The following is a 21,529-nucleotide window of genomic DNA, read 5'->3' as shown; positions in this document are numbered from 1 at the left end:
ATTTGAGGGACCAGAAAGGACAGGATTAGAAATTAGAAAGCACATCATAGAGGTAAAATTAGAGAGGGATGGCTGAAATGGTTTGGACATGTACAGAGGAAGGATAATGGATCTACTGGACAAAGGCAGTGGAACATGGAACTTCCAGACAGGAGGTAAAAGAGAAAGACCACAGAGAAAGTTTTGGGGTGCAGTGGGAGGAGATCATCATCATCTTCTTCTTCTTGTTATTATTGTATTTAATAACCGCTGGGTGGCAGCAATTCTCCCTGCATAGGTATAGTATAACAAAAACGAAGAAGACGAGTCTGCGCTGCAGCAGCTGTAGAAGAAGAGCACACGCCTCCATTTTTCGGCAGTTCGTTCAAGCCATCGACGGTCTGAGCGACAAATTCTCGCAGTATCAACTCTCAGCTCGAGGAGCAACCGAGGTGGGTTCCATACACTGAATATACACGTAATAATACTGTAAAAAAATAAGCCTTGGTGAAGGTGCTGCGCAGTTGGAAGCTTGGAAAACGAAAACGTCCTTTAATCGTTAGCCAAGTTACGTTAGCTTCGATAGCGTCACTCATCACTTACGGTAGACTGACTTTTGTTACAACGGTCTTACAAGTTAAAACACTGTCGCTGATGAAATGATTCGATCGTGTCGTTGAATTCCTTCGCAGTTCAATTAGTAGGACGTCATTGTTTGTCTATGTTGTGGCGTAGTTTTGTGAGGCCTACCTATGGCTATAATTAGCGAGCCGTTCTTTTGTGGGCAACCATTAGCACTCACGCCACACTGCATGTTTATCCCGTGCAGCCATCTTTTGAAAATCATCTTTGTTTCGGCCTAATAGCGCTCTTCCTGACATATAAATGGACACTTTCACGTGACTGTGCATTCAAAGATTTCTGATCAGTCCTATTGGTTTTTTTTTCTGTCAAAGCCCAGTAGTTATCATCTTTATTATTAAATGACCGATGTACCATAGGTAGCTTAGATGGTGTGGATAATAACGCAAATTGGGTTTTTTTTACTCTGCAGATAGGATACTGACTTATAAGAATGTGGGATGGACCAGGGCAAGGACCACGGGGAGGACCACCCTTTCGGTAAACGAGCATCATTTAGTCATAAGCGCATACTGACTTTAAGATGTGCTATTGTGTATTTATTTCTGCCCAATTTCACATGTTTTTATCTGTAATGCTATTTGCAAGCAGTAGGAAATGTATTTGCATATTTGAAAGATTATTATATAATTATTGTAGGGTCTTTGCCTTACAACTTATAGCGCATTTAAGCGACTGCTGATGTGATTTGGCACTATCATTAATTTGAAAAAGTTATGCAATACATTTTGCTACCTACCTTGAACCATCGAATGTTTGTATTGATCTGGATAAACATATCCGCTCACTGTCAAATCTGGCTTAAGATTATCCATATTGCTATAGAGTAGTGAAGAATGAGGTCCACTCAGCACTACACAATGGGGGACATGTCAGAACCTTTATTAGCAAAAGTCTGTAAAGGCATTTCTCATGTAGACAAAGAACCACAAACAAATACATGTAGATAAGCACACAGACCTCTACTAAATATTCTCACTCAAATGTTTTTCCAAACCTATAAAAACCTGCATGCTAAATCTCCCCACACACAACAGCTGCTGTGTCATTTGGTGCTGGGACTAACTGGTCCTTCTCAGAAACGATACAGTTCCCACTCCTAGCCCAACACCAGTTGGTGTAAAACTATACAGCTGGTGGTATAAAAATGTAATCAGTCCTATTTTGAAAATGGAAAAGAATAAACATCTTAAGATGATATGAAGGTTATATGTGGTCAGTGATAACTGTTAAGCAAGTGAGGTTAAGACAGACATTCATTTTCTGAAATGTAAAAGTTGCTTTAACAAAGTAAATCCTCAGATTTTGTATATTTAAGTTTACAAAATCTACATAATACATATTCTTTCAAAGAATACCTATTCTTAATTAACATGCCACAACTTAAGGACTTTAAATTACCTATGCACACAGACATGCATGTGATACATTGTATTTTCATGTTGTCAACATAAAGCATAAAACTGTATTAATGTACAGATTATTGTCATGATGTACTATCCAAATAGCTTGATAAATTCTGATGCTTTTGCACTATTGTTTCATGAAACCCATGCTAATAAAGCCTCAGTGAATTCAATTAAACTGAATCATTGGATGTCACTTAGTTCTACCATGCTTGCACCTGTTTTTTGTTTTAAATAATATTTTAATAAATATTAATATATTCCAGTGGTGATCACCGTGGAGAAATGTTTGGGGGCAGAGATCGTCCCATGCCTGACTATAGAGGTAGAGATGGGATGAATATAGGTCATATGGGCCCAAGACCCCTTGATCTGCCGCCTATGGAAATGAGGAGGATGGATGGGCCACCCATGAGGGGGCGTGATATGGACCAACATGATATGCGAGGAAGGGAGCCAAACAGAGAGTTCTTCAGACCTGGAGAAAAGCCTGATTTCAGTCTTCGGCGGCACTATGAAAATTCCATTAGAGACAAACTTATGAATTCTTCAGGTCTCCCTGGGCCCGGCAGGAACTCCGTAGATATGGGAGGCAGGGGTATGCCGCCTCAAGAAACAAACAGGTTTATGGATATGAGGGAGAGGGAACCATTCCATTACGATATGCCACGGTTTAGCAATCCCAATGTTGATGGAAGAAGAGGGTTCCCCATGGATCAAATGGAGCGAAAGGATGGATTTATAGACATGCATGACAGACCACCAATGGGAGAGGCAGGTCGCTATGATATGGACATGGCTGCACGTGACAGGAGAATGATGGACACTGACAGGAGAGGAGGGCCGCCTTTCAATGCAAGGGGTGGCTTTGATTCTGATATGGATTTCAGAAATCGTCCCGGACCTTCAGCTGAATTTAGAGGTAGAGATCGATCTCCTTTAAGATTCGGAAATAATGATGTCCCTCCACAAAACAGAGGAAGACCAGACATACCTCCAGATGTCGGTCCTCCTAGGTCAGACTTTATGGGTGCAGTAGACACTATCAGAAAGAGAGAATATTCTGAGCAGAGTAACAGTCCCCTTATGGATTATCGGAGTGGTGAAGAGATGACACTTGCAGAAGAATGGAAGAACCGTCGAAAGGATAGCAACTCTTTCTTCAACAAAGGTATGGGTGGTGTACCTGAACCCAGCTTACCTGTAGGTTTTGGCCGAGATGTGAATATTAGGGATCCACCAGGCTTTAATGAGCGGGATAGACCATCTGTTGACTTTCCACGGAAGGATCTTGGCTTTCCTCGTGGTGATCGCTTTCCTCCCATGGGTCTACCACCAATTGGAAGCAAAGGCCCACAAGATCTTCCGCTTCCACAAATAAGTCCCCTTACTGGCCCTCAAGGAAGAGAAAATGAGGGTAAACATTGGCTTGGAGAAAGAGACCCAAAGCATATTCACAATAAATCAAATTGTGATGAAAGACCGCCTTTGGAGAAGAATCATCCTTTACACGAAATTCAGGAGCCAACTGATCGCTTTAAAGAGATGAAGGATATCCCACCAAATCAAGGACCTGGAAGGGGTAAGCTAGGGCCCGAACAGGACTTCCCAAGCAGCAGCACTATACAGGCAAGAGATCAGGACTATAGGGACATTGATTACAGAACAGGCTCTGGAGGGGTTTTTGACTACAAACATGAAGAACTTCAAGCTCCAGAGAAACTCCTTAAAGAGTCTAAACCAATCTCACCTTCAAAGTTTAGCGATTCTGGTTCCAAGGTATGTGTAATTTGTTTTTCCTCACTAGTATTTGTTTAACAATATATTGTATTAATAATATTTGAATATTTTAATGGCTGCTGCCTGAAAGGATCAAGATTACAGGAGTGCATCAATGGAAGACAACGTTTCCAATACTATATCTGTAACTGGTATTCCTAAGACTGCCACAATGGAGCAGGTAATTGAAATAGAAATGCAACCTTGTCTTTTACATTATCTATTTTTAAACCATACTGTGTTTTTAATTGGCATAGACAGACATGACATAGCTTACTCATTTTGAAATGTTTTGCAGATTCTTGGTGCTTTTGCAGCTCGTGATGGTGTGCCAATGCAGGGGATGAAAATCAAGAAGGTTGTGCCAGGTAAGAATGAAATTTCTTTGTGGAACTGTTTGGGACAGTTTCTCGCTAGTCTGTCCTGACGATTCGCTTTTACGACATTCGAACCTCCGCATTCTTTATTTCTTTACATTCTTGGTTGCTTTTCTTGTTGGTTGTCTCTGGTAACTTGCTCAGTGAAAAGAAGCAGGGGGGTGGGGTGTTTCTGCAATCCTTTTTCATGTTTGAGGACCTGGGGTCTTTGCCAGCGCTTAAAAAGACTTAGCAAGATTAAATATTAGCAGCTTTTGGAGAGTGATATTTGGTGACCCGTCAGAAAAAAGACGTGTGGCATGTGACTTGCTGAATGTGTCCTTCGGGGACGCTATCCAAGTACTCTGATCAGGGGGGAAAAGATGTCTGCCAATCTGAAATGGAAAGCCCGCTGCTGGCGCTTTGTTCATCTTCCTGATTTAAACATCTGCTTTAGTGTGAAAGTTTTCCTCAGTGGGTCGCTGTACACGCAGTGCCTTCATGATGCTGAGCTTTTTTGTGAAGATCATGTCAAATGTATCAAAACACCTCACAGAAATGGGTGCCTTTTTTTCGTTTTTGATTAGATATGAACACAAATTGTAAATTTTTCTGTCTCCATGGTGCTCTCTACTCAAACACTCACTTGCCAGTGGTTTGTCAAGGCTTGGCTTATCAAAGCCTTTCATGACGAGTCTGAAATGTCGTCAGTCATCTGAAGACTGATTAAGAAAAAAAAAAGGCATAAACTAAAAGTTTTCCTGAAAAGGTATGGGTGTCGGTAAAGGTGTGAAAATTCGCTCGCTTTGTCTCGATGTATTCACAAATGCATTCTTGTAATGTTTCACTGGGTGACTATCATTACTGGCATTGACTAACAAAAACCCATCTGTATTTCAAATGCTGTCCCCAGGTTACAGCTACGATACGGCCTATGTGGAGTTTTTAAACCTCGAGGATGCAGTCCACTTCATGGAGTCCAACAAGGTGGCCCATCCTCGTCACTCTACGAAGGCCATCTCTTCCATCAGGATTACTAGGGGTTGAGGGGGCATTTATTAAATGGGGAGGAAGAGAACCATGGAAGGGATTGCTTTAATTCTTAGTGAAGTCATCTTGGCTGAGGAGATGATGTCAGATGTCGACAGTTTAAGAGATCTTTTTTTTCTTATTATATATATATATATATATATATATATATATACATATATATTTTAATAGGTGGTCCTAATCTCTTTTATTAACATATCAGTGCTTATCCACACAGCCATAATAATGCCACAGATAACCTATTAAGTCGATCTAGAAAAAATACGACTTTAAAACAGTATGTACAGACAGTAACTGGTTTTCCTTTTATTGATTACTAGTCCTAACTTTTCAGATTTCAGCCATGATGTGCCAAACGAGTAACACTACAACGTATTTAACCAGAAACTATAAATATAGTTCTTGCATGGTTTAACGTTTGATGAAAAGCTAGTCTCATTATCTACAATGAATCAATGATTTTTAACATTTATTCTTTTTAAACTCGAACGTTTACTCTATTTGGTTATGAAGACCAAAGGAAATTTTTTGCTGCTTGCGACAAATGGGTGCCTTTATGTCTTGTGGTGGCATTTTGTTTTCAAGTAAGCAGCTGCAAGTTTTAACATTTTACACAGCAATTTTCACGGGATTTCCCATAAAATGGGGGGGAAAAGGAGGCTGATTGGTGCTCGTTTTCTGTACCGGCACCCTTTGAAAGATTCCAAGTTTGAGGAATAGAGTTTGAAGGCATATCAGAAGGTGATAGTCGGTTCATCTTGAGGCTTGGGGTTGAAAAACAGTATTGTAGCTGAAATGTAACTGATTGATTGAAGTAGCTGAAAGATGTCACTTTTCACCAGTTGACCGTATTTGTTTTGTAGGAGTTGTGTGTGGTGGCTGTAAGCTGTGTTGCTGACTGTCTTCATTCAAATTATTATTTTGGGGTCTTGATTGAAACCTTTTCCAGTTGTAATTTTAGGACAGGTAAAGCATTATAGTGAATACCCACTTATCTATAATGTCTGTAACTACTTTGCATTCGAGAGCTTTTAGCTGTGCTTGCAGCTTGGCGCTGTAGTTTGTTGCTTCACGACTTTGGTGCAAACTGAAATAAGTGGACGATATCTTGACTATATTATTTCAGCTGTTGTTGAATCGCCAAGAAAGTTATTTTGGCGTTTCCTCGTAATGAAGCTGTTTGATTTGTGATCGAGCCGCTGACTGTTCCTTTAGGGTCATTCATTATGTTGACATTTCTGTTTTTGCTGCTATGCCACAACATTTATTGGATGGATTCTCTGACTGCACAAATTTTCATGGAATGCCTGAAAGTGGGGAATACAGATTCACAAAGCTTCAAGACACAGTTGCAAACAGTCTTGTCTTCAGGTTTCTGCAGTATGTCTTATATTTTTGGTTCAATTTCATTTATCTTCAACTTTTTCTCAGAATGCAAGTCTTGCAAATTCTTGCTGGCCTCTTGAACTCATCAGTTATTTATTTGTTTTTGTGGTTTTCGATATCGGCCTTTGGATTGCTTGGAGCAACTTTGATCTTGACTTATCTTGGCCAGTTGGATTTTTGCTGAAATGTGTAGCTGTTTTGGCTCAAGTTGACTGTTTTGCTTTTCACCTTTATTACACCAATAACTTATTTATTTTTGTACATGTTCAGCAGCTTGTGATCGGCTCGTTCAAAAAAACATACGCCAATGGAATCAGTTGTCAGGTTTTAATGACAAATATTTGAATATCCACCTTGAAACTCCTGGGAGAGGAAAAGGATGGCTCTAGTTTTTGGGGGGTAAAATAATGGCTCTGGAATGAAGACACACTGGCCACATTCAGATGCATTTTTGACTTCCACAGTGTTATGGATGATAAATGGTTCAAAATTTGTAAAAACATTTATACGTACTGTAGGTTTTGCTTGGATACATCTCATGCAGATACAGCCTGGTGTTGGAAATGGGTTATTTACAGTGGCAATGTTTGGTTTGTACAACTCATCTGCTCAGAATTTGGTTCTCATCTAGAACTTTAGAGTGACCTTTATTCTTCCGTGGATGGCTGTCTTGTAGACCAAGAGTGAAATTTCTAATGTCTGGACCAGCTCTCTATATCTAAGTCTGCGTTATATCTGATTCTGCAAATGTGAGACTAGTGCAGTTTTGGTGACTTCGCAAGGAGCAGTGGGCGCCATGTGTCCAGCCTCCTACCCGCTCTGACTATGCAACTCTCTGGAGTGTTTTTAGTATTGACAATGCATCAAATGTGGACATATCTACTGCGTGCTCCATGTGAGAAAGGGACAACTGTAGATAATCTGATTCTAATGACACTTCTCAGACTTCATGTGCTGACTGTTTAATAAGGCTGGTGGATTGAGAGGGGAAAAAAATTGGCATGATCTCAGTTATTTTTGACAAAAAAGAAAAGAAAGAAAAACATTGCCTATTTTAGCTCTTCAGTTCGGGGTTCCCTGTCCTTTTCTTGTTTAATAGTGAGTTGCATAGCTTTGGGTTTTGGTTGGGCAAAAAATACATTTCAGCATGTTACTTTGGCTCAAGAAATGTGAGATTATAATGGCCCACATGATAATTTTATCTATTGATAGAGTAGTAATGAATATAATCCATAGACAGCGCTTATTTGTGGTCCCCTTTCAACTAGCTGTTTTTTCGGGGACTAATGACCCATGTGTAGCATGGGTCATGGACATGGGCTTTGCACTTTTTCATTAGTGATGGCCCATTTTGTCCTCATAGAAGAGAGGAGGGCTAAACCTGCCACAGTGCATGTTGGGTGTCACTGGTATTTTAGATATGAGTAACTGGGAAGTTTAGTGTTGACTGGTATTTTCTGTTCTTCTTTCAGGGGTCTATAAAGGTTGGCACTAGAACTACTTCAATTAAGTATATCCAGCCAGAAGAGTGTGAAAGACGTGTTCATGTGAGTGAATAAAGAATCTTTAGTTCTTCAGTTCAAAAAACAGTTTCTTCTGAATTATCAGAACACATTGATTATTGGGCTTACATTAATAGAAAACAGCAACAATAGTAACTTGTACTAGCTTATAGGAGCAAGATGACTTTGTAAATAAAATAAAGCTAATATCTAAGTAAAAGATGACGTGAAAAAATGCTTTTTAAAATTTATGGCTCGCATTTTCTCTTGCTACAGGAATCAGATCACAAAGTACCTCAAATCCAGGAGCCCCAATTGCCCATATCAGATGAACCTTTGGAAGAGCTGAAGATGAACCTGAATGGGTCCAGACCAAAGGATCCGATTGAGACCTTTTCTCATAGTCAGTGGCAGCGTAGCTCTGACCTCACTCCAGAGGCCTGGCAGCAGCAGGTGGACCAGCGGCTTCAACAGCATGATACGGAGCAACAGGCAGAGTCTTGGAACAACCGCAACCTTCCTCATCACCCCTCACAACAGTCTGACTCCGTATTTAAAGACAGCAAGAGTATGCGAACTTCAGTTTGTTGTCCTTTGTATCTTGATATGGATGAATATGTTTATTCAGTTATGTGCTAATACAGTTAAAGTAAAAAATTGTTGTCACTGTTACAGCCATGATAATAAAAAATGTGAAGTCCACAACAACAGTTGAGACTATCCTGAAAGCCTTGGATCCCTTTGCTTATTTGGATGAGAGAAATGTTCGTCTAGTGAAAGGCAAACCACCTGGATCAAAGTGCTTCTGCTTTGTTGACATGGACTCCCATGAGGTACTGCCAGATATCGCTACTTTTCCATTCTTGTTGAGTTTGTAATGGGGTTATTTGTTCAGTATCCGAAACATACCATTGTTTCTTCTTTTGTAGCAAGTGACACGTCTGGTTGAACTCCTCACTAAACCCAGGCCCCTTTATATCGATGGAGTCAGAGTATATGCTGAGGTTGCAAAACCCCTGAAGAACCAAAAGTAAGTAACTGTGTTGCAAAGATTTTCAAATCAGACATGTTCACTAGAAAAATCTTTACCTTTTTTTTTTTTTCTTTTTTTTTCTTTTTGGTTTTCCTTCAGTGTCAAAAAAGATGTTGAGAAATCAAACACTTCTATCCTTGGGTTTCCACCTGACAGCAGCATAATCGGGGTAAGTTGTGGTAATTATAAAAAAAATTATAGAAACTTGCATCTTTGAATGTTAAACTCATGAAGGGTTTTCTTTTTGGTTTTTTGTTTTTATTGGGAGCTCCAAGCAGTGACCCCTTCCTCAGTTCAGTAGGCAAAGTGAATTTAAGTGCATAATTTCATTAAGATCATAACAGCTTAAAAGGGTTTATAATATTAGTTCTGTACAAATACTACTAAACTCCAGAGCTTTGATTTCTAATGATGTTAATGACTAAGGAGAACACAGAACTCCAAACAAACACCTGGTCGCCCAGGTTGAGGTGATGTAGTTTGTCTGTTAGACTGCATTACTCGTCACTGAGCTACCATGCTGTGCTGTAAAGGGCAGCTACTGTTAAAAAGCGAAGAAGCAAGGTGGGAAAAATAGAGGGCTAACAGGAGGGTGAAAGTTATATGAAGGTAAAGTAGTTGGATAATGACAGTGGGGGAGGATGTGAGGATGAGAAGGGAGGTGAAGAAAAGTGGAATGAGAGAAGGGAATGATTGAAAGTGAATAATAATAATAATAATAATAATGGATTGCATTTATATAGCGTCTTTTGGGTTCCCTCAAAGCGCTTTACAATTCCACTATTCATTCACTCTCACATTCATACACTGGTGGAGGCAAGGTACAGTTGTAGCCACAGCTGCCCTGGGGCAGACTTACTGAATAAGATGGATAAAGAGGCTAGAAGGAAGGAGGAGCTACGGATACAAACCAGGACTAAAGACTGTTGTTTGTTTGGGCATGTCTGTAGTGAGAACATCCAAAAGCAGCGTGGGAGGCGTGCATTATGAATGAACTTGTTTGAACATCTCTGCATGATGTCTGGGTGAAGACACATGACCAAAGGCTGTGTGCTCATCAGCTTTACAGTAAATTATAAAGTCATATATTTAAAAAAGCTCCCTATTATATTTGTATATCTTGTGGTATTTAAAAAAATAAATAAAGTAAAATGAAAAGCATCACTAATTGACAAGTGCTGCCATGCATCATGATTTGTCAGCAATGAGTTACATTGACTATTGATGTTTAGGTGTTATGCAAAAGTATGTGAACAAGTATTGACTGCTGTTCTGCATCTTTATCGAGGTGGTAGTAGTTCTGGGGTTTCAAAAACAAATATCTAAGTAATAAGAGTCAGCATTATTAAATGTGCAGTGCTCTCTAATTACTGAAGCTGAAGTGAATGATGCAAACTCAGATGATCTATTTTCTTTCTGTGTTTTAGCAGCAGCAGTTTCCACAACCTCCACAGTTCTTGCAGCCACCTACTGGTGCTCTTACTGGAATGCAAGGTGACTCTTTCTCAGATACAGTCTAGTGTGTCTCTCCTGTTGGTTATAATTCTTTTTTTTTTTTTTGTAATTTAAAAACTATTGTTTCTCCTCAGGTGTTGCGATATCTAATGCTGCGCCGCCATTAGACCCCAGCGGTACCCTGGTAGGTTGCATACCAAAAGAGCAAAGTTGCAAATATGCTGTCTGAAATGTGACCATATAACTGTCTTTATTTTTCAACCCCTCAAAGGGAATCGGCTATCTTGCACCTCCAACTGTGGATCCATCATACCAGTTGGCTGGAACTCATGTGACCACAGAGTCTTCTGGGATGGCAGCTACCACAGACGGATCACAGGCCTACATTTATGGTTAGACGGTTTAAATGGGTCTTTTTTTAGGATCATCTACCATCCAATTAGGGCTGGGCGATATGGCCTAAAATCCATATCAAGGTATAATTTGAAGCATGTGTGGTAAATGTATATATCGTGATATATTCTTTTCTTCTGTATAACGTATTTTACACACTATAAGGCACACTTAAAATCCTTTAATTTTCTCAAAAATCAACAGCGTACCTTATGTATGAATTCTGGTTGTGCTTACTGACTTCGAACCGATTTTATGTAGTACACGGCCCAGGTCCCAAAGTCAAACAAACACTGCGGCAACACTGAGAGTTAAAACTGTCTAAATTCTTTCATATTTAATAAAATGATCAGCGTTGCTGCTTTACCAGGTGTAACAATTAAGTTTAAGATCCATGCATCCATGAAAACAGAATTTATTAAATTCATCGGAGTTCGAAGTTAGCAGGAAGTTAGCTCGCTAGTTTCCACTTAAACATGATATACCATGTTCTGACTGAGAGATTTTTGAAAAAATTAAAACGTACAGCTCTGCTATCACTTCCAACATAAATGAAGAGAGAAAACTAAACAGCAGTGACGTTTGTAGGGTTACTGAAGTTGGACTAGCGGGTATATAATGATGTACTACATGATTGCTAGCAAAACAGCTACGTTAGCATAACATTAGCATAGTGAAGCTGAAGGATGAACGCTAACCTTTTTCCACTGGATAAAAGTTAACGTGAGGGTTTCTGGTGGTTAGGGACACATGCAATCGCATGGAAGGATGCTATAAACGGACCAAACTTCAGTCAGGAGAACAACTGAGATAATCCATCCACAATACGAGGTTGGTGATTAATATACTGCAATAACATGGGAATAGAGCAGCTGCGAGAGAATTCAGCATTAATGAATCAATGGTTTGGAAGTGGGGGAAGCGCCATTTTTGGCTTTTCCCATATTCCAAAAGTGCTTCGTCTCGTAGTTATTACTGTTGCCCGGCATAATTTGCAGATGATACTGCTGTGCCCTAGAGCGGGAGAGTGGTATAGTCAAAAGCTCTACCGTTGGCCAAATTTATATCGTTTCTACCGTATACAGTTTATACCGCCCACCCCTACATCCAATGTATTTATGTTTATTCATTTGCTATGCTTACTCCAGGAGCTGAAATTCCAGACACGTCTAGCTACTTGTATGATGCCACGTCAGGCTTCTATTACGATCCGGAGACAACGCTATACTACGATCCGAACTCCAGGGTGAGCCTCCACACTGCCTAAAAAAGTGCAAAGTGAGATTAATCAGTGAGATTAGTCAGTGAGATTAATGATTGCTGTGAAGAATGTGAATACGAGTTTGTATGTTGTAGATTTCACTGCATAATTAAAACATCTACCCAGTACCTCCAACTTCTTTTTGAGAAGATGGATTGTTTAGGTGATTAAAAATTATGACCCAATCATTAAGTAATAAGAAGATGCTTTGATTTAATTTAGCAGATTTTTAAGCAACCCCAAAGGGAACTTGAATAGAGGTTTTAATCGTGTGTGTGTGTGTGTGTGTGTGTGTGTGTGTGTGTGTGTGTGTGTGTGTAGTATTTCTATAATGCTCAAGCCCAGGAGTACTTGTACTGGGATGCTGTGTCAAAGACCTATGTCCCAGTCCCAGGAAGTAACTCTGCAGATAACCAACCTGTTACCATGACGGCTGAAGACCAGGCCATTCTTTCAAACCCAGCAGCAGATGCTCCTCTAGAAATGAAGAAGCCGTCAGTGTCACTTCAGGCTTCAACGGTTCCAGCTCCAGTTTCAGCTGCCAGCTCAGCTCAGGAGCCCGGCTCAGTTTCTGGTGCTGCTCCGGACAAAGAAGGTGACGACTCTGCTAAAAAGGACAAAGAGAAGGATAAGGAGGAGAAGCCAAGAAGCCTAGCTGCTGTCAAGGTATCAGTTATGTAGCAAATCTGCTGTGCATAATGTTAAATAAATGTGTGCAGGGGGCAAATAGATGAGAAATGTTTTTTTTTCCTATTTGCAGATAATGAAAGATATGGAGCGCTGGGCGAAGATCCAGAATCGTCAAAAGGAAACTGTGCGTGCTCCATCTCCTCTGCTGAAGACCGGAACAGACGACGATAAGAGGCAGTCTAAATCGGCCGATGCTGGTTTCGCTGTATTTGAAAGGAAGGTTAGGGACCCCCAAACATCATAATTGAGTCGACTCGATTTCACATGCAGGAGTAACAGCTATTGCTTTCTTTTGTTTTGTAATCATTTTTCCTTCTATTCTGTCATCTGCAGATTGCAGGTGGAGATGATCTTTTTAAGAAGCCCCTTGCTCCTGCTAAGAAAGACGAGAAGTCAAAAGTAAGATTTCCTCCTGGGTCATATTTTTGGTGTTTTGGTTATTCTCAGTTTAATCTTCATCTGCTTCCGTTTTCAGCGTCCAATGGGATCCCTGGGTATGCTGGCATCAGACTATGGAGCCGGAAGCGATGAAGAGGTGGAGGAAGAAAAGGAGGATGAGACGGTTAAAACCGCTCAGAGCGGCCAGTCAAAAGAAAAGGACGACAAACTGACTGACTGGAAGAAGATGGCGTGTCTGTTGTGTAGAAGGCAGTTCCCCAACAAGGATGCTCTTATCCGTCACCAACAGCTTTCTGATCTGCACAAAGTACTACCCTCTGACTTGTCTATCATCAGTTATTGGCACTGATACTACAAATTTAGCTTCTAAAACTTGCATTGTTATTTCCACAGCAAAATATGGAGATCCACCTTAAAATTAAGAGGTCAAAGAAGGAATTGGAGGCACTGGAGAACCAGGAAAGACAAGTAAGTGGACATGCGTGGAGTGGGAACGTTTGCAGTGGATAATTCAGTAGTCTAAGTAAAAGTGATTGCATCCTCTACAGCTGAGTGCCAAAGAAGCACCCAAATCACCAGAACAGAAAAGAAGAAAACACCATCACTCACAACCACAGCATCAAAACACCTGGGCTGGGAGCTCCAGGTAAGAGGCATTAACAAAATGTGTTTATTGTGACTAAAATGGGAAACAAAGTAAATATTACGAGAATTGTAAAAATAAATAAATTTAAAGCATGCTTCTGGTCATATTTGCCTAACAGTGTTTCCTGTGTTTAGGGAAATGAATAAAGTCAGCGAGAGGCCTGGTTTAGGGGCGGAACCTGTCGCGGTAAGTGCGGGGTTTCATTTGATTGATTTTAGCATTATGAAAGGTTTTTGTTATCTGGACATCTTATTGAGTTTTTTTTTCTTTTCTAGCCAAGGAAGAAGAAGGAGCCTGTCGTTTGGGACCATGCCACCTACAAACAAGCAGTACGCAAGGCCATGTTTGCACGGTTCAAGGAACTTGAGTGATCTCATCTGAACACATCTTCTGTTTGATATGTGAAATGTTAAAAACATGCCATGGCATGAGAGACCTGTACAAATGCCTTTGGACATTATTACTGTGTAGTAAATGTGTATTATTACACATTTTTGTACACTGAACACTGACAGATAATGAGATCTTAAAAATACATTGCAAGGCTGCAATTGAGCTTAAAACCCCACACAAAAAACTTTATGAATTTTGTATATGAAGTGTTAATACAGTTTATTTGAATACTTTTTGCCCTTTTCCCCCCACTTTTTTTTTTGTTTGTTGTTTTTGTGGTCTGTATGTATATTTGTGAATGTGTCTAGATTGTCTTTTTCTCTCCCTGCCCTTTTAAAGAAATGTCACTATGGCGACGGTTTTGTCTTTAAAATGAACGATTTTTTTTACACTCTAATTTGAATGGTTAAAATTATTATATATGTGCATATTTTAAGTAAAAAACAAAAGAAAGAAATTGACCTCGTGTTTCTGTGTCTGTTGAGGTTCATGTCTGCTGCACACACATCTCCTGACCACTAGGTGGCAGTGTGATGCCGTGTTATATGTTGGTGTGAGATAATTGAATCAAGTAAGAATGCGTTTGATGTCTTCACCAACTTGAAGACAGCCGAAGGTCTCAAGTGGATGTGTATATTTCTAATTATGGATGCTGGTGAAGACCAGCTTTGACAAATTGTTTTATTCATTACAGTAAGTCTTGATTGTAGTTTTAATGTTTGCAATTTGCAGAACCCAGAACATCACCATCTCTCCTTTTATTGAGTTTAACTAAGACCTACAGTGGTGGTTCAGTGCCTGTAGAGGATTGCATGATGTGCTGGCATACCAGCTACTCTGAGAACAGGGAGCGTGAGGAGCTGTAATCAGTGTGACAAACAACAGATACAGCAGGAGGGAGCCAACATCCTATCACGTGTGCAAGAGCAGTCATGCCTTTTACTTTATGCTTAGTTTAGGGCCATAACTTGCCTAACTGGAAGAATTAATCGTTTGTTTTTGCACCCGTATCTTAACAACCAGCAGGTAAAGTAGATACAATTAAACTTACAAATCCACATAGTTAAGTGTAAACCTGATTTTGTTACTTGGAAACAAAAACATCAGGTGTTTTTTTTGGGGGGGGGGGTTTTGGTTTATTTTACGCTCATTTTTGCCCGGCAATTAAAATAATAATAATAATAATACTACAGAAACACTTTTTTAAAAATACAGTTTTCATCGCCACTCTGCAGAAACATCTGTACAAATGTGGAGTCAAATTAAAGCCTCCGTTGCCCTTTTGTGTTCCGAAAACAAAGCAGTAGGTCTTTATTTGTACTCCTAATTTGCTTTCTTTAATGTGTGCAGCTTGACAACTTTTCTGTTTTGCTTAATCTACCAAATGTAGACTAACAGTAATATAATGTGACAGCTATCAGGATTTCCCACATACCAAGTTATTACGAAGGGGGAAATTGTATGAAATGTTTACTGCATATTATGTAATACGTTTGCTCAAATGTCACATTTTATGCAGCAAAACAATCTTTATGCTCCACGATATACAAAATAACCTAAAATGAAATTATATTTTAGCAAAATACAATGTAAAGATGAAGAACGTACACTACCATAACAAAAGCATGTACTGTGCAGCCCTTTGCTTTTAAAGCATTTTTGTGGTCACTGTAAGTCTCTGTCCTTGGGGAAAGGGACAGCTTATGTGTCAGATAAAATCAAGCATTTGATCATATATTCATACACTGAGAGGTCCTAAAATTACTTCCATATTTTCAGGGATTTTTCTACCCTGCTAGCCTGCTGGTATGTTTAAATTAACTTGTATTCTGATTTAATCGTAGGTCACTGTATCTTCAGGCATCAATCAAATGAATACATTTTGAGGGCAACAGATTTAGCAGAGTAGGAGCCATGATCGTTGTATTTCCATGTAAATAGCAGTTTTATTTCCAAGATTCCTATTGATTTGGGTTTCATGTTCTTCGGTGACATCATTTTTAGACCTGTAAACTACAAGTTAAATAAAATGTGCGATTGTACAGTCAGAGTAGAAATTTAGGAAATTTGAAAATGCTGCTTTTACCATTCAGTCCAGATCCTGTATAATATTATTGTATAACAGTGTCAACAATGTCAGTAGGTGTTTATACTGTGATTCATGCACTGAAATAAATACACTGGGTGAGGGATTATCTTGCATTTTATCTCCCCTCACTGTCCCAAAGGGCTAAAGGGAGGCGTTTTGAGAAGGTATCTGTGGCCATTTTCATTTTTTTGTGGACTGATTTCCATTTCTCTTTTCTCAATTCTGTCATAAGACCCCAAAGACACCCCCAGCTTCCAGTGACAGATGCCATCATTATCCAGTCCTAATGGTCTACGGAATGAAAATTAATGTGCAGTTAGTCTGTGAGGATGAGAGGCCAAATAGAGAGGTAGCGCAGGGGGAACTGTCACGTTAGTATCCCCCGTGTGCGTGTGAAGGAGAGCTTTCAGACATTGTGGATGGCAGTAAAAAGTGGACAGGGAGGCCAATTATCCCAGCTTGACGCCTTTTAGCAGCAGGCAGGTGGAGCCGCAGTCTGGGGACACGGCACAAGAAGATACAGTCAGCAGGATTCTCAGATGTTGAAATGTGCTGTCAGACTACAGGGGTGAGAAGAGGAGGGAGAAACATCATTTGGTTGCTTTTATTGGTGGTCTGACACTAAACTGTTGCAGATGTGGAAATATTCTAAATGCAAAAAGATGCTAAAAAATTGGATATATTTACATTTTGCTAATTTTTCTGCCCCGGTATTTACACCCTTGCATCGAAAGGTAATTCACAGCACATCACTTTGTTTTTCCATTTTGCTTTTCCCTCTTCAAAGAGCCCCAGAAACATAACTCACATAGCATTATTAAAGATGGAATGGATTTACAATATGGTAACATGTAGGATGACTGTGTGGTCATCTCAGATCTCGTCTCTGTCCGTTATGACAAATGATCAAAAGCATATCCCACACAGAAAGAGTCCCTTAAGGAGTAGCATGTGTCTGTAGTCACCCCGTGCAAACAAAGAAACTAAACCACTGCAAGTTCATAGGAAACTCATTCTTGTCTGAGCAGTTTCCCCATCTGGTTTGGTCTTTCAAGTGTAAGTTGGAAAATTGTCTGTTATTGATTGTTAATCCACAACATTATCTTGAAAATGTCCTCATAATTGCGAGTTGTGGGACATCCTTCAGAGCGCGGCTCATGCTGAGAAATGTTGGACCCTTGCTCAGAGCAGAACGAGACCCACTGGCAGCCCTGTCAGTGAGAACATTACAGACATTTGGAAATGATGTCATGATCCTGCACTCCAACTCCAACTGACAGAGAAATGACAGAAGTGATAGCACTAAATTAATACAGAAAACAACCAGTTGGAACATTTCCCTCTATTTTCACAGCCTGTTTTGACTTCTCTTCCAAGTTTTGTGTAATTTACAGTTGTCTCATTTAATTATCACTCAGGAGGTTTTGGCATAAGCGGTTCTCATCTTTCTTGCCACGTTGCTTTTCTAGGCGCACTCTGCATTGACACTGCTTGGGAGGACTGTACGAGATTTACGAAGCTCATCTGAGCGATTCAGATTCAGATGTGATTCAAAAAGTCAAAAGTAGCCCTGCGTCATTTTTATATTAATCATCATCAAGAGTGGCAGTTGATTTGAATGCTCTGTGACTCACTATTGTCTCCTGACAGTTAAACTTAATTTCATTGCCTGAGGTAGTGTGGATGAATTTGATTAAAAGAAACGGGGGGGGGGGATAAATAAGCAAAAAGCCTTAAATCCTCTGTTTTTTTGTTTTGTGTTGCTGTTTTGTTTTGTTTTGTTTTGTTTTACATGGTTTCAAATTAAAACTCTGTTATAAAATTGTGTGCCGAATGGATTGGCAAACCTAATGGTAAAGGACAACATGATGATCTTGTGAGTATCTTTCCTAACTATTGTTTTTTATCTTGACCAACAATGTGCTCGTGAACACACTAACCATATGAGAATTTATGTTAATTGCATTGGGGGTGGGGATCAGGAGGGTTCTTATATGAAAGCTGAATGTGCATAATAAGGAAGTGTCTATATTAGCTGCAGGCAGCAGAATAATCCCCTCACCACAAAAGCAATAAAAAAGTAATTATCTAATTGTATGTTCAGTCCTCACAAGATTAGATTTACATGCTGAGGGTTTCTTCGTCTGTCCTCAGGTGCTACCATATGTCGAAACATCTTTAACTCATGTCTTGTCTCATAAGGTGCATTAGTGTGGCTATTACATGTTAAGAGGTGACTTCTTTAACCTATTTCACCAGTCACCTGAGTACTTAAGAGGAAAAATACTCAAAGCAGGACAAAATTAAGAAAAATTCAACTCATCTACTGGAAGAATTGTCTTGTTTCAGCACAAAGCCTTCTTCCGTTCCTCATGGGAAGTCAAGCCTTAAATAAAACCAAAACTTGTTGGCTGCACATCCATGATGCAATTCTTTCATTCTGTCACATCCTAAAGGTGTTGGACTGAGATCTGGTGACTGTGGAGGCTATTTGAGTACAATGAATTTGTTGTAATGTTCAAGAAACCAGTTTAGGATGTTCTGAGCTTTGTGGTGTGGTCATGGTGTGTTATCCTGCTGGAAGCAGCTGTCAGAAGACGAGTACGCTGGTCATAAAGGGAATTTTGTGGTCAATACTCAGGTAGACTCAAACAAAGATCAGCTGGTATTTTTGGGTTGAGGCAGGATAAATGCTTTCATGCTGATTACAACAAATTCTGACCCTCCATCCAAATTTTACAGAAGAAATTAAGACTCATCGATTCACTGTTTTTCTAATCTTCTGCTGTCCAATTTTGCCTGTGCCAATTGTAGCCCCAGTTTCCTGTTAGCTGACACGAGTTCTCTAAACCCTAGAGATCAGAGATAACATCTGATATCTAGAAGATCAAACCCAAGACATCAGCAGCTTCTAAAATACTCAGACCAGTCCAGAAACAATGCCACATTCAAAGTCATGTAAAAGTTCTTCCCCATTCTGATGCTCAGTTTGAAAATCAGCAAGTCGTCTCGGCCATGTCTACATGACTCACTGTATTCAGCTGCTGCCATGCGACTGGCTGGTTAAGTATTAACAAGAAGTTAAAAAGGTGTACCTGACAGTGTGCCTGTACACAGCATTTTAATGAGATTCATAATTACAGTGTGGAGTAGTATGTACCCATATATCACTGAAAAGAGCTTTTTCCCAGACAAGTGCTTTTTTTAATGAATAAATTCTTTCACATGATTTCCATAAAATACTTCCCCCAATGGTTTTTATCAAAACTTAAAGCTACCATTATTTCAGTTACTTGCTAACCTAAAAAAAAATCTACAAGTTTACTAAAATGCAAGTAAAGAATAAAACTCCAAAGCTAGGTAAGACAAGCGGTAAGAAGTCTTTAAGGATTCAAGTGAGCTGGCCCTTCCTTGGTTTCAAATTCTGTGTGACTAATAAGGTTCCTCATGGTCATCAAGTCCAGGCACTCAGATATTTATATTTTCATCTTTGTATATTATTAATGTCCTGTTTAATTTTTAATATAATATCAGCTTGAGTGAGCAAAGGGCTGAGGGCAACTTGAGGCCTGGGGTGGAAAAAATAATATAATTTATTAGCTGACTGGAAAGTTGGCCCTACACCCTATTATAACTAATGTCAATATGATGATTTTTTCATTTGTTATGGCCATACCTGGCAATAATGTTGTCAGGATGTTGCTATAATAATGATTGCACTTGGGAATATGTTTAATGAGCTTAGCATATGGATTGTTTCAGGTCAGTTCCCTGCCTCAGTTTATTATTGCTATTCACAGTAAGTGGAAATAGCTGTCAGTGCAATCAGCCATTACTACTATACTGTGCACGACAGTTTTACTACTAGTAGTCCATTCTGACACCATATTAGTAGCGTTCTCTATATTATCTCCTTCTCGCACACACACAACTCCATTAAGTTCCCTCTTCATCTGAATTAATGTGCTATACAGTTGCAGTGATGCACACTTGCAGCAAAATTACAGTTAATGTATAAACTTATGCTGCCACAAGGGGAAAAACACACATCATAACGCAGCTTCCTTTTCTTTCTTTCTTTCTTTCTTTCTTTCTTTCTTTCTTTCTTTCTTTCTTTCTTTCTTTCTTTCTTTCTTGCAGTTTGAGAATTAACCTGCTAGTCACTTTGTCTAACAGGTATGATTTACCATGTTTGTATTTCACACTGTTGCTGCACGTTCCAGACAGGTCAGACTCTCCCACGTTATAAATGTTGCGTGAGCTCTTTTAGTAAATTGCACTCTGAGAAAAAAGTAGTCCATGTTCAAGACAGGCTAAATATACTTGCAGCATGTTCAATCAAGACCACTACATTCATTTTGTATGCCTGAAGTCCACTGCCAAACATTACAGTGGGCGCTCACAGACTCACCCCTCCTCTGGATGCCCTGTCTGCTATTTTACCACATACCAAATAAAGCTTCTTCAACATATCTCTGAAACCTTGTAGGTGAGAATGACAATCCCCTGCTGCTACTATACGTGTAATTTTTTTTAGGCTTTTACATAGTACGTATGCACTGGAACTGCTGAAGCAAAGATCCAGGTTGCAGACCCCCGATGACAGAAACATGGCTTTGCTCCTCAGCCTACCTGTGTTTTGGGGCCCTGTAAATGTGCACTGAATCAGAAGGTGCTGAAAGGTGCTCGCAACACCAGCTCTTTACCCCAAACTACAGTTCTACTTAGTCTTCCCTCTATGGAGGAAACCAGAGGACACATGGTTAGTTTCATCAGCAGTAGGTTTACATTAGCTTTCTCCAACTGATAACATGATCAGCAAAGTGTTGTACAACAGATGGAGACGCAGTGCTGCTGCTTTTTCTCATTCCCCCCAACTTGATCTATGCTAAGCTGGCTGCAGGATATTTCCATTACTGTTCTTGGCTTTACAACATTCGTGGCATTTCTATACAACAGCTTTGTTGAAACACAATCACCTGTGCTTGTGCCAATTTCTGGAAGGAAAACGACTGTACAAATCATTCACTGTCCTGGAGGCACAAACCAGTACAGTAACATTACCTGCCA

General features: G+C 39.7%; 1 protein-coding gene across 2 annotated transcripts; it reads left to right on the top strand.

Moving 5' to 3' along the window:
• The first annotated feature begins 295 nt into the window (after positions 1–295).
• On the top strand, positions 296–14,831 carry rbm6 (RNA binding motif protein 6). 2 transcript variants are annotated; one of them, XM_085406933.1, is made up of 23 exons: positions 296–431; positions 1,034–1,101; positions 2,294–3,806; positions 3,898–3,987; positions 4,105–4,174; positions 5,076–5,149; positions 8,071–8,145; positions 8,377–8,668; positions 8,776–8,933; positions 9,030–9,130; positions 9,233–9,302; positions 10,564–10,627; positions 10,723–10,772; positions 10,860–10,980; positions 12,130–12,227; positions 12,564–12,908; positions 13,003–13,152; positions 13,266–13,331; positions 13,408–13,638; positions 13,725–13,799; positions 13,880–13,977; positions 14,112–14,163; positions 14,253–14,831. In XM_085406933.1, the coding sequence occupies exons 2-23, from the start codon at positions 1,055–1,057 to the stop codon at positions 14,346–14,348; spliced, it is 3,936 nt and encodes a 1,311-aa protein (XP_085263059.1). In that variant the 5' UTR covers positions 296–431; positions 1,034–1,054; the 3' UTR covers positions 14,349–14,831. The 2 variants fall into 2 exon arrangements, with proteins under 2 accessions (XP_085263059.1, XP_085263058.1); XM_085406932.1 differs by having other exon boundaries at positions 10,561–10,627.
• The last annotated feature ends 6,698 nt before the right edge of the window (positions 14,832–21,529 follow it).

This window comes from Rhamphochromis longiceps, linkage group LG5 (assembly GCF_057381845.1).
Source record: "Rhamphochromis longiceps isolate RC_006_pf linkage group LG5, R_longiceps_female_GT1.1, whole genome shotgun sequence".
In the NCBI taxonomy this organism is placed as follows: domain Eukaryota; kingdom Metazoa; phylum Chordata; class Actinopteri; order Cichliformes; family Cichlidae; genus Rhamphochromis; species Rhamphochromis longiceps.
Note: the sequence above shows the minus strand (reverse complement) of the source record. Positions and strands in the feature narration are given on the sequence as shown.